At 43.9% G+C, this 15,187-nt stretch overlaps 1 protein-coding gene across 1 annotated transcript in view; it reads right to left on the bottom strand.

Annotated features, from left to right (window-relative positions):
* Window positions 1-15,187, bottom strand: part of LOC140208181 (protein-glutamine gamma-glutamyltransferase 2-like) — a 75,383-nt gene that overhangs the window by 16,958 nt on the left and 43,238 nt on the right. Inside the window, exon 7 of the mRNA XM_072276671.1 lies at window positions 7,732-7,867. Within this exon, the coding sequence (XP_072132772.1) occupies window positions 7,732-7,867 (136 nt within the window). The remainder of the gene's footprint in view (window positions 1-7,731; window positions 7,868-15,187) is intronic.

Here is a 15,187-nt window from a genome sequence, read left to right on the forward strand (position 1 = left end):
ATGACATAGGAGGCCACTTGGCCCTTGTCGGTCCACGCTGACTGCAGGGGAATCCCTCAATACTAATCTCCCATCTGCACCACATTCTCTCACACATGACATGAACTCCTCACCCCACCAACACCGATGGAAACTTACAGCATCCAATTGACCCAACAACCTTTGAGATGTTGGATGAAACTAGAGCACCTCAGAGAAGCTGAGACCATGTGCAATCTGCACCCAGACAGCACCTGAATTCAGAATCCAACCGACGCTGCTGGAGCTGTGAGACACAGCACCATTGGTCAAGGCTTGAACAATATGAGTCCTGCCTCAATGTCTACCATCCCGTTGCACTCACATCCATCATTATAAAGTGTTTGAAGAGGCTCGTCATGAGGCACATCAGATCCCTGCTGCCCCCCTCACTGGATCCCCTGCAGTTCGCGTACTGTCCCAACTGTTCAACAGACAATGCCATTGTCATCACCCTCTACCTGGCCCTAACCCACCTGGACAGAAAAGACACGTACATTCAAATGCTGTTCATAGACTTCAGTTCAGCATTCAAAACAATCATTCTTCAGAATCTAATTGGAAAGCTGAGCCTACTGGGCCCGAACACCTCTCTCTGCAACTGGATCCTAGACTTCCTGACTGGGAGACCTCAGTCAGTTCAGATTGGAAGCAGCATTTCCAACACTGAGCACAGGGCCCCCCAGGGTTGTGTGCTCAGTCCACTGCTGTTCACTCTGCTGACCCATGACTGTGCTGCAACACACAGTTTGAACCACATCACCAAGTTCGCCGATGACATGACCGTGGTGGGTCTCATCAGCAAGAACAATGAGTTAGCATACAGAGAGGAGGTGCAGCAGCAAATGGACTGGTGCAGAGCCAACAACCTGTCTCTGAATGTGAACAAAACAAAAGAGGTAGTTGTTGACTTCAGGAGGACCCGGAGTGACCACTCTCCGCTGAACATCGACGATTCCTCCATACAGATCGGTAAGAGCACCAAATTTCTTGGTGTTTGCCTTGCAGAGAATCATACCTGGTCCCTCAACACCAGCTCCATAGCAAAGAAAGCCCAGCAGCGTCTCTAGTTTCTGTGAAGGCTGAGAAAAGTCCATCTCCCACCCCCAATCCTCACCACATTCTACAGAGGATGTATTGAGAATATCCTGAGCTGCTGCATCACTGCCTGGTTCAGAAATTGCACCATCTCGGATCGCAAGACCCTGCAGCAGATAGTAAGGTCAGCTGAGAAGATCATTGGGGTCTCTCTTCCCACCATTACAGACATTTACACCACACGCTGCATCCACAAAGCAAATAGCATTATGAAGGACTCCACGCACCTCTCAAACAAACTCTTCTCCCTCCTGCCATCTGGCAAAAGGCACCGAAGCATTCGGGCTCTCATGACCAGACTATGTAACAGTTTCTTCCCCCAAGCCATCAGACTCCTCAAATACCCAGAGTCTGGACTGACACCAACCTACTGCCCTCTGCTGTGCCTATTGTCTTGTTTATTATTTATAGTAATGCCTGTTTTGTGCACTTTATGCAGTCCTGGGTAGTTCTGTAGTCTAGTGTAGTTTTGGGGTTGTTTTACATAGTTCAGTGTAGTTTTTGTATTGCTTCATGTAGTACCATGGTCCTGAAAAACACTGTCTCGTTTTTACTATGTACTATGCCTGCAGTTATGGTCGAAATGACAATAAAAAGTGACTTGACTTGACTTGACTTGACTTGAATATCAGCTGCTCAACACTGATAATCACTAAAGTATTGATTGCATTGCTGTATAATGGGTAGGGAGAGTACTCGGCCTGGGATGTTGTCTAGCCTCACCACCTTATGGGGGCGAATCTCTGCAGAGTCCTTCTCACCCACTAAGCCACCTCTGCACAGCTCCCATCACCACTATCATTTTCTTTCAGTCACCTTATGTGCAGACATCCTAAGCCTTGTATCACTTTATGGACATACAATCAATCTATGTATATAACCTACCTTATATATTTACTGTATATCTATTGTTTGTTTAATTATTATAGCATTGCTTATCTCATTTTTTTGTGTTGTATCAGATCTGGAGTAACAATTATTTCATTCTCCTTTACATTTAATATTGTGTATTTAATATTTCAATAATATTTGAATAATCTTGCAAATGCATTGTTTAATTAAGCATTCTTGTTTCTTTAAATAATTCATTATGGGAATTGGAACAGTATTGTGGGTTATATGTAGAATACATGAATTGCATACATCATCATGCTACCATGTGATAAGTGCACAGCTTATATAAAGCAAAGATGAAGTTACACCCATATTTTCAAATGCCTGTGTCTTCCTTTGAATTAGTTTTACATTTTGAAGTTACAAAACATAGCATTGGCAATGAGGTATTTTTAAAATGAACCTGACATGGCTACCAACCTGTTAAAGTGCAGTGAAACATTCAAAATAAAATAAAACGCAACTAGAATCAGTCAAGTTACAGGAAGTAAGTGATCTTTGGAAGGAGAGACACAAGTCGACATTTTTTAAATTGTAAGAAAACAGAAAAATTCAGGGTTCATAAAGAGTGAGTACCAGGTGATAATAATCATTTAAAAATCAGAAATGGCTGGCTACGTCGGCAAGATTGATGAGTTTGGTTATACAACGGGTAATCAGTTCATGTGTACTGATCTGTTGGAACAGTATTTTGAAGCAAATGAAGTAACCAATGAAAGGCGAGAGCCAATTTTGCTAAGTGTATTGGGTTTAAAGTCATACAGTTTCTCTTGAAATTTGACTACTCCAACCAAACCTGCAGAAATTAGCTTTCCTGATACAGCCAAAGCAATGCAGAAACACTTTGAACTGAAGCCATTGTTGAATGCAGAACACTTTAGGTTTCATAAGCAGAATCAAAAAAAAAGGGAAGTCCATTTCAGCGTACAGTGCATGGTTGAATTGAAGAGATTGTCTGAGCATTGTAAGTTTGGTAATGGGTTTAATGATGCACTAAGAGGCAGTTTAGTTTGTGGAATCTTAAAAGAAAGCATTCAAAAATGGCTCCTAACTGAAGAACAGTCTACATTTAAAGGAGCAGTGGAAATTGCTGTTTCAATGGAAACTGCAGACAGAGATTCAATTGAGTTGCAGTCAGGAATGAAAGTGAGTGTGAATAAAATTTCAGCATCTAAACAGAAACCAGACTGACCAAACAAGTTGTGTTACCATTGTGATGGAGGCTCACATGCACCAAACAAACTCGCAGAAAGTACAATAAAGTAGGACACATACAAAGAGCATGTCGGGCAGACAAAAATAAATGGAGTGCACAGAGAAGAGAAAAAGCTAATGAAGTGAAGTATCAGTTTCAAAAAGAGCACTAATCTGCACACCGTCTGCAAAAAATCTGATAGTGATGAAAGTGGCACAGAATTGTAAGGCCTTGAGATTGACAGTGTGAAAATTAACAATAGACAAGCAATATGATTTTAACAGAAAATTAATTAAAATGGAATTGGACATTGGTTCAGCAATTTTGGTCATTCCACAAAATGAGCCTGAGAGGCATTTCAAAAATACTAAACTGAAGCCTGCAGATATTGAACTAAGAACTTAAACTGGAGAAAAGTTAACTCCTGTGGGAATGATATTTGTGACAATGAAATACAACAACCAACAAACCACATTGAGCTTGTATGTGGTAAAAACAGGAGGACCAGCAATGTGGGGCTGTGATTGGCTGAGACAACTACAACCTGATTGGAGATCCATCCACCTTTTGCATACCATCCCCAGCAATGAAGCCAACTGAAAGTGAACTAAGAAAGATAATGGTTCATGCTACAACTGTCTCTGTGCCATACGCCATGAAACATTGCCCAAAAGAGTACAATCAGGTGATGGTGCCAACCTCTGTGCCTCAGGTGAGAAAGCAGGTTGGACCAAGGAAGTGTCATGCTGCTCAGAAGATGGGTGGAAATGACAAAAACAGTGGTCCGACTAGAACAGTGTTTCTGAGCAACATACTTGAGAAAGCTTCCGATATGTTAATCAGGCAGTTATTTGCAAAACGTGGCTTGGTTTTAGTGCTAGGAGTTTCAGAAAAGTAGCAAGCATTCAGCTTTTGTGAGTATAAAGAACCAGAATCTACTCTGCATGCATTAAGATTATTGCATGAACTTCAAGAGGGAGACAAAAAGCTGCTTGTAAAAGTGGATGCAAAGACCAAAGCCCACGAGTGGAAGGCCAAAAAGAAATGAGTCAATGGAGATGAAAAAACAGAAGATTCGTCAGTTGCTGTTGTGGATGAGGAAACCAAGAAGAAAAATCAAATTGTAAAAGGAGCAATAGAAGGATTAATATTGACAAACTCTATCCCACTCAGCTATCTTGGAGTATGGTAGCCACAGTCAATATGTGGAAAGTTAAATTTGCCTACTATCACAACTTTGTTTGTCTTGCAATTTTCTGTATCTTTCTACAGATTTGCTCCTCTAAATCCTGCTGACTATTGGGAGGTCCATAACATAATCCAATTAACATGGTCATCCCATTCTTATTCCTTAGTCCCAGCAACAGAGCTTCAGCAGTGAGCCCTCCAACCTGTCCTGTCTGAGCACTGCCGTGATATTTTCTCTGAATACAAACGCCAACCCTTCCCCTTTACTGACTCCTGCACCATCATGTCTAAAATAACAGAGCCCAGAACACTGAGCAGTCAGTCCTGCCCCGCCTGCAACCACCTCTCACTAATGGCTACAACGTCACAATTCTAAGTGCTAATCCATGATCTATGCTCATCCATTCACATTGAAATAGTTGTAACTCAGAATATTATTCCCATCATGCTTGATCTTTTCCTTCCTGTCCTTGTATGCAAGCTTAACAAAACCTTTCCCCACATCCACTCCACTATCTGCCCCGACTCTCCAGTTCCTATCTCCCTGCATCTCTAGTTTAAATCCTCCAGGATAGCACTAACAAACCTTCCGCCATAGATTAGTCTCCCTCCAGTTCAGGTGCAAACTGCTCCGTCTGTAGAGATCCCACATTCACTAGAAGGGAGCCCAATGATCCAAAAATCAGAAGCCCTCCCTCCAGCACCATCTCCTTAGCCACATGTTAAACTGTATGATCTTCCTGTTTCTGGCCTCACTAGCCTGTGGCACAGATAGCAATCCCGAGATCACAACCATGGGGGTCATGTCCTTCAACTTCACGCCTAACTCCTTGAATTCACTTTGCAGAACCTCGTCACTCTTCCCACCTGTGTTGTAGGTACTGATGTAGACTACAACCTTGGCCTGCTCACCCTCCCACTTAAGAATGCTATGGATCCTGACCCTGGCACCTGGAGAGCAACATACCATTCAGGAATCTCATTCTCATCCACAGAGCCTCCTGTCTGTTCCCCTAACCAATAAAACCCCTGTCACTTCTGCTCACCTCTTCTTCTCCCTTCCCTTCTGAGCCAGAGACCCAAGCACTGGTCTCGCTCATATTTTTTTTCCCCCAAAACACTTACAGGCTGCCCCTAGCACATCCTTGGGCATGTTGATTGTTAACGCAAATGATGCATTTCACCATATGTTTCAATATACATGTGATAAATAAATCTGAATCTGAATCATACCCTTGAAAGTTATCCCTGCACACTAAAGAACGTTTTGTGCCAAAGATGAAAAATATTTAAACTTTGCTAGAACCTTTATATTTAATATAAAGAAAAATCAAATATAACATAAATGGAGAAAAATTACCCTTGTGTGTAAAGTTAGGTAAAGTATGATAACCCTGTCGGTTTCAATGTACAAGCTCTACTTTGCATTGTTTCCTGTATTGCAGCAATCCTTCTGCTGGAAGAGTACTCTTTTACCTCAAGGCATTACAGAAGATTTTGATCGTCCTCGACAAACTTCTAGGAAAAACAAGCCTGCTTAAGACCGCTGGCAGGAGTAGTCTGTAATGACTGGCTGAGAGGAAATGTGCTGCCTCGTGCAGTTTTCTGACATGAACAGTTGACAGTTCCATCCACCCTCTCAGATGATGCCTGAGCAGCAGGTTGTTAATTGTGGCAATGTTTTGCAGGAATACATCAACGTACTGATCCTACACCAGGCACGATCTCAGGTTATGATGGTCCAACAATCCATTGCAGTCAAACCATATGGTCATCGTTTCACCCTCTGGATCTTGAACAAGCTCCAAATCTCAAATGCCTGGTCCCTGCTGCCTTCACTCTGCTCCTTGGACTCAACTGCCTGCACAATCTAAGCAGCATTCTGCTCATAATGGAGAGGTAGAGGGAGTGTGATGGGGTTCGGATGCACCTGTCTCTGCTCCGAATGACAAGGATTGAGGCTGCATGTGTCTTCTGTCTGTTCCAGTGGACCTGCAGCCCGCTTTGCTCTTGTAAAATGTGAGCTGCTCATCGATAGTATTCCTGCTCAGAGAGAACACCAATCTCCCTGTGAGTGACATCACACTGTCAATGAGAAAAGTGACTACTGAGATCTCACTGTTTCAGGAGGGCACCAAGCTGCCCCCAGGAGCCATGTCACTATTCTTTTGGAGCTTCAAGATACCCCCAGGAAACCTGAATCAAGGAAAGACTGCAAAGAAACATGTCATCAGCATGTGGATCTCCAGGGAAATGTAACCAAGATCAATGGGTGCTTTTCCATAGGAATATCATAGCTTATGACCATCTGGCACCACACAACATCTGGGAATACATGGCCCTTGGAACCTAGGATGTCTTGTTTCCACTCCAGTCTGTGGGATCTGAGATACAATGCACACACTCTTGTCACAGATGAAATGATGGTTGGTAGTGGGTTCATACTATTGACATTGGGTTCTATATTCTGTCAAGAAGTGGTACAAATGGGTCTGATGCCCTTCCTCCATTTTGAGAGATCACAACTAGCTTTAACATCCATTGTGGCTAAGTTGGAGGAATACTCTTGTTTACAGTCCTGTCATCAACTCCACTTTGCATAAAACCACTACGCACAGCAGATTCCACAGGCATTGCAGCAGACCACAACTCTTTTCAAAACACAATAAATTTATTCACTGAAAAGGGTTTAGTTTGACAGACTTACAACAGAAGACAAAATTCACAGTTCCTGCCTATTAGAGTTGCTGCCCCTCCTTGACTACAGGGCAATAGTACTGCTGTCTGCAATGAAGTGATTGAGGATCCATGGGGAATGAACCGCTTTGAGCTTCAGCAGATCTCTTAGTGTAAAGCTAATTAATGATGTTGCACTTTTATGTTAACTAATTATTTGAGGGAGCTTATAGGCATCAGATAGTCTCATGAGACTATGGATTTGTGCCTTGGAAGGTTTCCAGGGCGCAGGCCTGGGCAAGGTTGTATGGAAGACCAGCAGTTGCCCATGCTGCTAGTCTCCCCTCTCCATGCCACCAATGTTGCCCAAGGGAAGGGCATTAGAACCTATACAGCTTGGCACCGGTGTCATCGCAGAGCAATGTGTGGTTAAGTGCCTTGCTCAAGGACACAACACGCTGCCTCAGCCAAGGCTCGAACTAGCGACCTTCAGATCACTAGACGAACGCCTTAACCACTTGGCCACGCGCCTACACAATTTTACATTAGCACTTCATGCAAAGAAAACGTAGAGCAGCTAAAGTAGGAGAAATACAATTTCTAGCCTGATACACACGAAAGAACACAATACTTCTGAAAGATTATATTCATTTGTCACTCACCATATACTGTCTTCTGATCTTTCAAGGTCCATCCCTTCATCATCATACTCCGTATCAATTGTTAAATTCCCATTGGTGTCATGAGCAGACTCAAAGTTTGTGACAACACGGGTAGGAATTCCCAAGCACCTCAACACTAACAAAAGAGAATATGAGTAAAGAACTTCTTTTATACCATATTTACAATTATAACAACATACGATAAGGCTCCTTTTCATTGACTTTAATACCATCATTCCAAATAAGCTGATTCCTAAGCTCTGGAACCTGGGCCTTAGCACTCAGATCTGCAGCTGGATGTTCAACTTCCTCACAGACAGGACCCAGGCTGTAAAAACAGGGCACAAGCTCTCCTCTATAATCACTCTGAGCACTGGTGCCCCACAAGGCTGTGTACTCAGCCCCCTACTGTACTCACTGTACACCCATGATTGTGTAGCCAGGTTTCCATCAAACTCAATATGTAAGTTTGCTGATGACGCAAAAATAGTAGGCAGTATCTCGGGTAATGATGAGTTTGAGTACAGAGAGGAAATTAAGAACCTGGTGTCATGGTGCGAAGACAATAACCTATCCCTCAACGTCAGCAAGACGAAGGAATTGGTTGTTGACTTCAGAAGGAGCAGTGGACCACACGATCCAATTTACATCGGTGGTGAGCAAGTGGAACAGGTCAAAAGCTTTAAGTTCCTCGGGGTCAATATCACAAATGACCTGACTTGGTCCAACCAAGCAGAGTCCACTGCCAAGAAGGCCCACCAGCGCCTTTACTTCCTGAGAAAGCTAAAGAAATTTGGCCTGTCCCCTAAAACCCTCACTAATTTTTATAGATGCACCGTAGAAAGCATTCTTCTAGGGTGCATCACAACCTGGTACAGAAGTTGTCCTGTCCAAGACCAAAAGAAGCTGCAGAAGATCATGAACATGGCGCAGCACATCACACAAACCAATCTTCCGTCCGTGGACTCACTTTACACCACACGCTGTCAGAGCAGTGCTGCCAGGATAATCAAGGACACGACCCACCCAGCCAACACACTTTTCGTCCCTCTTCCCTCCAGAAGGTGGTTCAGGAGCTTGAAGACTCATACGGCCAGATTTGGGAACAGCTTCTTTCCAACTGTGATAAGACTGCTGAACGGATCCTGACCCGGATCTGGGCCGTACCCTCCAAATATCCGGACCTGCCTCTCAGGTTTTTTTTGCACTACCTTACTTCCCATTTTTCAATTTTCTATTTATGATTTATAATTTAAATTTTTAATATTTACTAATTTTAACTATTTTTAATATTTAATATTTGTAATCCAGGGAGTGTGAAGCGCAGAATCAAATATCGCTGTGATGATTGTACGTTCTAGTACCAATTGTTTGGCAACAATAAAGTATAAAGAAGTTGCTGAAAGCTAGATCAATTAATCATTTGGAATTATACTTTGAGATAAAACTTAGAGACATTCTTACAATCCAAGGTACATTTCTCTCTTAAAAAAAAATCATGTCTTTTTTTTATTTATATGCTACACAGAAACTGCTATGAAGGTAAAATTTGTTGAATCAATTGGAAATGGCATATTGACAGAGGCTGGAGGCATAAATTAAGGGAGTTACATTCTGCAACACAAGAAGCAATTATTAAAATGGGAGTTGTGCAGTGTAAGGTCTAAAATACTTAATAAATCAATTAAAAAATGCAGACACAAGGAAATCTGCAGATGCTGGAAGTTCAAGCAACACACACAAAATGCTGGTGGAACACAGCAGACCAGGCAGCATCTATAGGAAGAAGTACAGTAGACGTTTCGGGCCGAGACCCTTCGTCAGGACTAACTGAAAGAAGAGATAGTAAGAGATTTGAAAGTGGGGGGGGGGGAAGAGGGGGAGATCGGAAATGATAGGAGAAGACAGGAGGGGGCGGGATGGAGCTAAGAGCTGGAAAGTTGATTGGCAGAACGGATACGAGGCTGGAGAAGGGAGAGGATCATGGGATGGGAAGTCTGGGGAGAGAGAGAAGGGGGGAGGGGAGCCCAGAGTGTGGCGAGCAGGCAAGGAGTTATAGTGAGAGAGACAGAGGGAGAAAAAAGTGAGAGAAAAAAAGGGAGAGAATAAAAAAATATATTAAATAAATAAATAAGGGATGGGGTGCGAAGGGGAGGAGGGGCATTAATGGAAGTTAGAGAAGCCAGTATTCATGCCATCAGGTTGGAGGCTACCCAGACGGAATATAAGGTGTTGTTCCTCCAACCTGAGTGTGGCTTCATCTTTACAGTAGAGGAGGCAATGGATAGACATATCAGAATGGGAATGGGGCGTGGAATTAAAATGTGTGGCCACTGGGAGATCTTGCTTTCTCTGGCGGACAGAGCTTAAGTGTTCAGCGAAACAGGCTCCCAGCCTGTGTTGGGTCTCGCCAATATATAGAAGGCTGCACTGGGAGCACCGGATGCGGTATATCACTCACAGGTGAAGTGTCGCCTCACCTGGAAGGACTGCCTGGGGCCTTGAATGGTGGTGAGGGAGGAAGTGTAAGTATTAAATCAATTGGTGTGTAGTGTTGTTGGCCATGAATGGACTAAAGTGTGGTAGAAAGCATTCAACTAGAATATGTCATGGACAATAGAAATATATAAACCAAATGTCTTTTTGTTCTTGCCCTGTGGTGGAAGGAATAGAGGCCACCATTTTGTGAGACTGTTCTGCAACCTCCATTTTGTGAACTATTTTGAAAACTGATTTTGCTCAAGAATAGCTGCATCAAAGCAATCAAAAGTGGACTCTTTGAGGCCCTACTGGTAATTGGATGGACTATAGATAATTTCCAAATAAGAAGTTGTTTGTGTGATTCTCTTTAATTAGATGGAACATGTAGTTTATTGGAGATGGCTGTCTATGTCTGTGACCTGAGGTAACCTGAGCCTAACAATTGGCTGATCTAGCAGTCACGAGGAATTCTGCAGATGCTGGAAATTCAAGCAACACACATCAAAGTTGCTGGTGAACGCAGCAGGCGAAACGTCGACTGTACCTCTTCCTGCTGCCTGGCCTGCTGCGTTCACCAGCAACTTTGATGTGTGTTGGCTGATCTAGCAGAAGTGTTTTGATTCAGGAAGAATAAAGAAAGAGGCTTTAAATACAAGTCATCACTTGCAAGAAAGGCAGTAAAATGATGCCACCAGAGCCAATGAAAAGCTGACAAGCATTAGCCAAATAACCCACAAATAAAATTTAAACACCACAGTTTGAACTGATAAGGAAGGAGAATAAGATTGAGGGGCTTCAGATACAAAGTGTAGTGTATTTAATATTTCAGTAATATTTTAGGAATGTTATAAATATTTTTTTTTCCAAAAATACTTTATTCAGAAATATTACAAAATAAAAATAATTACATACAGAAAAAGACAACCATTCGTTGACTGTGAGTCCTTATTCAATACAATTAACAATAAAATTTTGCGTTGACTCTGTTCATTTTCAAATGAAAGATGTTTACAGTAAATCATGCGTTTACTCTCAACTCTTGGTCAAGTGTTAAGACTTATTAACAATCAAAATTTTCAACAATAAAGGCAGGCAATGGCTCTAATACTTTCCCAAATTAACAATTCCACCCACTCCTTGGGCACCATGTTGATTATCTGTCCACACCGCTGATGAGGGTAGGTCTCCTCCCCACCCAACCTCTCCCCCTCCTACGGGTGATGAACGTTAAACTGTGGTCCTTCCCCACCGGGCCTTCGCGGTGGCTGCACCAAGTTTGAGTGCATCCCTCAGAACGTACTCCTGCAGACGAGAGTGTGCCAGTCGGCAGCACTCAGTCACGGACATCTCCGTCAGCTGGCAGACCATCAAGTTTCGGGCCGACCAAAGAGCGTCTTTCACCGAATTGATGATCTGCCAGCAGCACCGGATGTTGGTCTCCGTGTGCGTCCCCGGGAACAGCCCGTAGATCACGGAGTCCGCGTTAACGCAGCTGCTGGGCATGAATCTTAGTACTGTCCCTTCCATTCTCTTCCACACCTTCTTTGCGAACCCACAGTGTGCAAAGAGGTGAGCCACCGACTCCACCCCATTACAGTCCTCCCGTGGGCAGTGGGGTGTGGAGGAACTGTTCCGGGCGTACAGGAGGGCTCTGACTGGGAGGGCCCCTCTCACCGCCAGCCAGGCGAAGTCTTTGTGCCTGTTGGTTAGATCTGGCGATGAGGCATTTTGCCAGATGTACTGGACGGTCTGCTCAGGGAACCACCCCACTGTGTCCATCACGTCCTTCTCCTGCAGTGCCTGCAGGACACTACGTGCCGACCACTGCCTGATGGCCCTGTGGTCAAATGCGTTGGTCTTGAAGAATTTTTCTACGAAGGACAGGTAAGGGGGCAACGACCAGCTGACGGGGGCGTTGCGCGGGAGTGGGGCCAGACCCATCCTTCGTAGCCAGGGCGACAGGTAGAACCTGGGCACGTAGTGGTACTTGGTGCCCACGTATCTGGGATCCACGCACAACCTGATGCAGCCACACACGAAGCTGGCCATCAGGGTGAGGGCGACATTGGGGACGTTCTTGCCCCCATTGTCCAGGGACTTGTGCATGGCGGTCCGTCTCACCCGCTCCATCTTGGATCCCCAGACGAATCTGAAGACAGCCCGGGTGATTTCCGAGCTGTAGGAGCGGGGGACGGGCCAGACCTGCGCCAAGTACAGCAGCCCTGAGAGCACCTCACACCTGATGACCAGGTTCTCGCCGTTATCGACAGGGAGCGCGCTCCCCACAGTCCCAGTTTCTGTTTCACCTTGGCAGTCCGCTCCCGCCAGTTCTTGTTGCACGCCTCGGCCCCTCCGAACCAGATCCCCAACACCTTCATGTGGTCAGACCTGATGGTGAAGGGGATGCTGGATCGGTCGGGCCAGTTGCCGAAGAGCATAGCTTCGCTCTTCGTGCGGTTGAGCCTGGCCCCCGTCGCTAGCTCGAACTGTTCGCAGATGCTGATCAGCCTGCGAACTGACCTCGGATCAGAGCAGAAGACGGTGACGTCGTCCATGTACAGGGAGGTTTTCACTTGGGTCCCTCCACTGCCTGGCAGCGTCACCCCTCTTATGCCCCCATCCCTCCTGATGGCCTCGGCAAAGGGCTCTATACAGCAGACGAACAAGACAGGGGAGAGGGGGCAGCCCTGCCTGACTCCAGACCTGATTGTTTGATTAAACATTCTTTTGTTTGTTTACATAATTCATTACTGGTTATATGCAAGAATTATGTGAACGCCCTACATCATTACATATATGTGCGTGCCTCACTAAAGAAAATTAAAGTGAAAACAAAGTAGGTATTCATTACCCAGCTTCAGTGTTGTTCTTTTGATTCGATTCCAGAATTACAAAACATACCACAAACAAATCTGAGAACTTCAGTGACTAATTATTGCAAGGGATAATTCCACCCCACCCACACGCCAGGGACAGGGAGGAAGAAGTTCAATTGTTGGACCAATGGGAGATCCCCTATTTCAATGTTACAAATTAGAGAGGTGGTCCGAGTGAGTTCTGGTACAAAAGGAACAATGGCATTCATGATCTAAACTGCTGGCCTGTGGACAACAATTTGACATTAGACAATAAAGTGTAAGCTCTGAATTAATTAGTTGTGCAGTGAATTAACTGATGTATGTCAGATTGTGATGTTAACAGTGTGTTTTTTTGATATGAGTAGTGTATGGAGATGCCAGTCCGTGGTCTAATGATAGTGAGTGATATTTATTACTGTAAGGCTGTCAGCTGCTTGGAGAGTGTGTCAGAAGATGAACTGTTTGCTGAATAGTAACAATGTTTGTATAAGTTCATTGACCAAATGACACATATTTTGTTTGAACTCTGTGCCCCATGCTTACCAGTCTGAACACTCTGCAAACATGACAAAGTCATCAGCAGTATTGAGAGGTTGCACTACGATGTTGATAGGTTGAAACTGAGAGGTCTATAATTAATTGCAACAAAACTGTAGGACAAACTAGAGCATGACAGAAACATAGAACAGAGAAGCAGAGGAACAGGCCCTTCGGCCCACAATGTCTGTGCTGAACTAAATCGTATCTGCTTGTAAATGATCCATGCTCCCTCAGTGCCTACATATTTATGTATCTCTCTAATAGTTCCTGAAACTCCACTATTATATCTACCTTTGCCACTACCCCTTATGATCTGTTCCTGGCACCTACTGCTCTCTGTGTTTTAAAAAATACTTGTCTCACACATCTCTTTTACTATTTCCCCTTTGACCCTAAATGCATGGCCCCTAGTACTTTCATTTCTACCCTGTTAAAAAGATTCTGATTATTACTCTCTCTAACATAGATAGCTAACTACTAGAAAAAAAAACACTTAGGAATTAAAGTACAAGCCCTACTACTGTCAAAGTGGAAGGCAGCACAAAGTGGGGCTCCTGTCCAAGACTGGCATCACTGGAAGCCTCATTCATTCCAACAAAATGTTTAGATGGAGATTGCTTATTGGAGGGGTAACAAGGTAAACAAGGCCATGTGCAACGGAAAAAGTTGAATTTGTAGGTGGCAATTAAACCAGCAAACATCACACTCAGGAAAGTAACAGAACAGTAGTATAATCATTTCGAACTAGTGCTGGGGTTTGTGAAAAGTTGTAAATTTGTAACCCTAGAGGAGGTCAGGAGAAACGATTAGCAATTACATAGACAATCTGCCTTGACATTCCACTTTGACATGCTCTTTAAATACATTATGCAAGATAGATTTTAGTTAACTAATGGACACAGCTTATTATGGAGGAAGATAGGTCTGGTCCTCAGCTTGAGATTCTAAATTGGAAAAAAGCTAATTGTGGTGGCATAAAAAAGGATCCAACAAGTGTAGATTGGGATAAATTGTTTTCAGGCTAAAGAGTACGTGATAAGTGGGAGGTCTTCAAAAGTGAAATTTTGAGAGTGGAGTTGGACATGTCAGAATAAAAAGTAAGGATAACAGGTTTAGGAAACCTGGGTTTGCAAGAGATAGTGAAACATAGAAACCGGCATTCAGTATGATCATGGCTGATCATCCAACTCAGAACCCTGTACCTGCCTTCCCTCCATACCCCCGATCCCTTTAGCCACAAGGGCCATATCTAACTCCCTCTTAAATATAGCCAATGAACTGGCCTCAACTGTTTCCTGTGGCAGAGAATTCCACAGTTTCACCACTGTGTGAAGAAGCTTTTCCTAATCTCGGTCCTAAAAGGCTTCCCCTTTATCCTCAAACTGTGACCCCTCGTTCTGGACTTCCCCAACATCGGGAACAATCTTCCTGCATCTAGCCTGTCCAATCCCTTTAGGATTGTATACGTTTCGATAAGATCCCCACTCAATCTTCTAAATTCCAACGAGTATAAGGCTAGTCGATCCAGTTGTTCATCATATGAAAGTCCTGCCATCCCAGGAATCAATCTGGTGAAC

Source organism: Mobula birostris, chromosome 2 (genome assembly GCF_030028105.1).
Source record: "Mobula birostris isolate sMobBir1 chromosome 2, sMobBir1.hap1, whole genome shotgun sequence".
NCBI lineage: Eukaryota > Metazoa > Chordata > Chondrichthyes > Myliobatiformes > Myliobatidae > Mobula > Mobula birostris.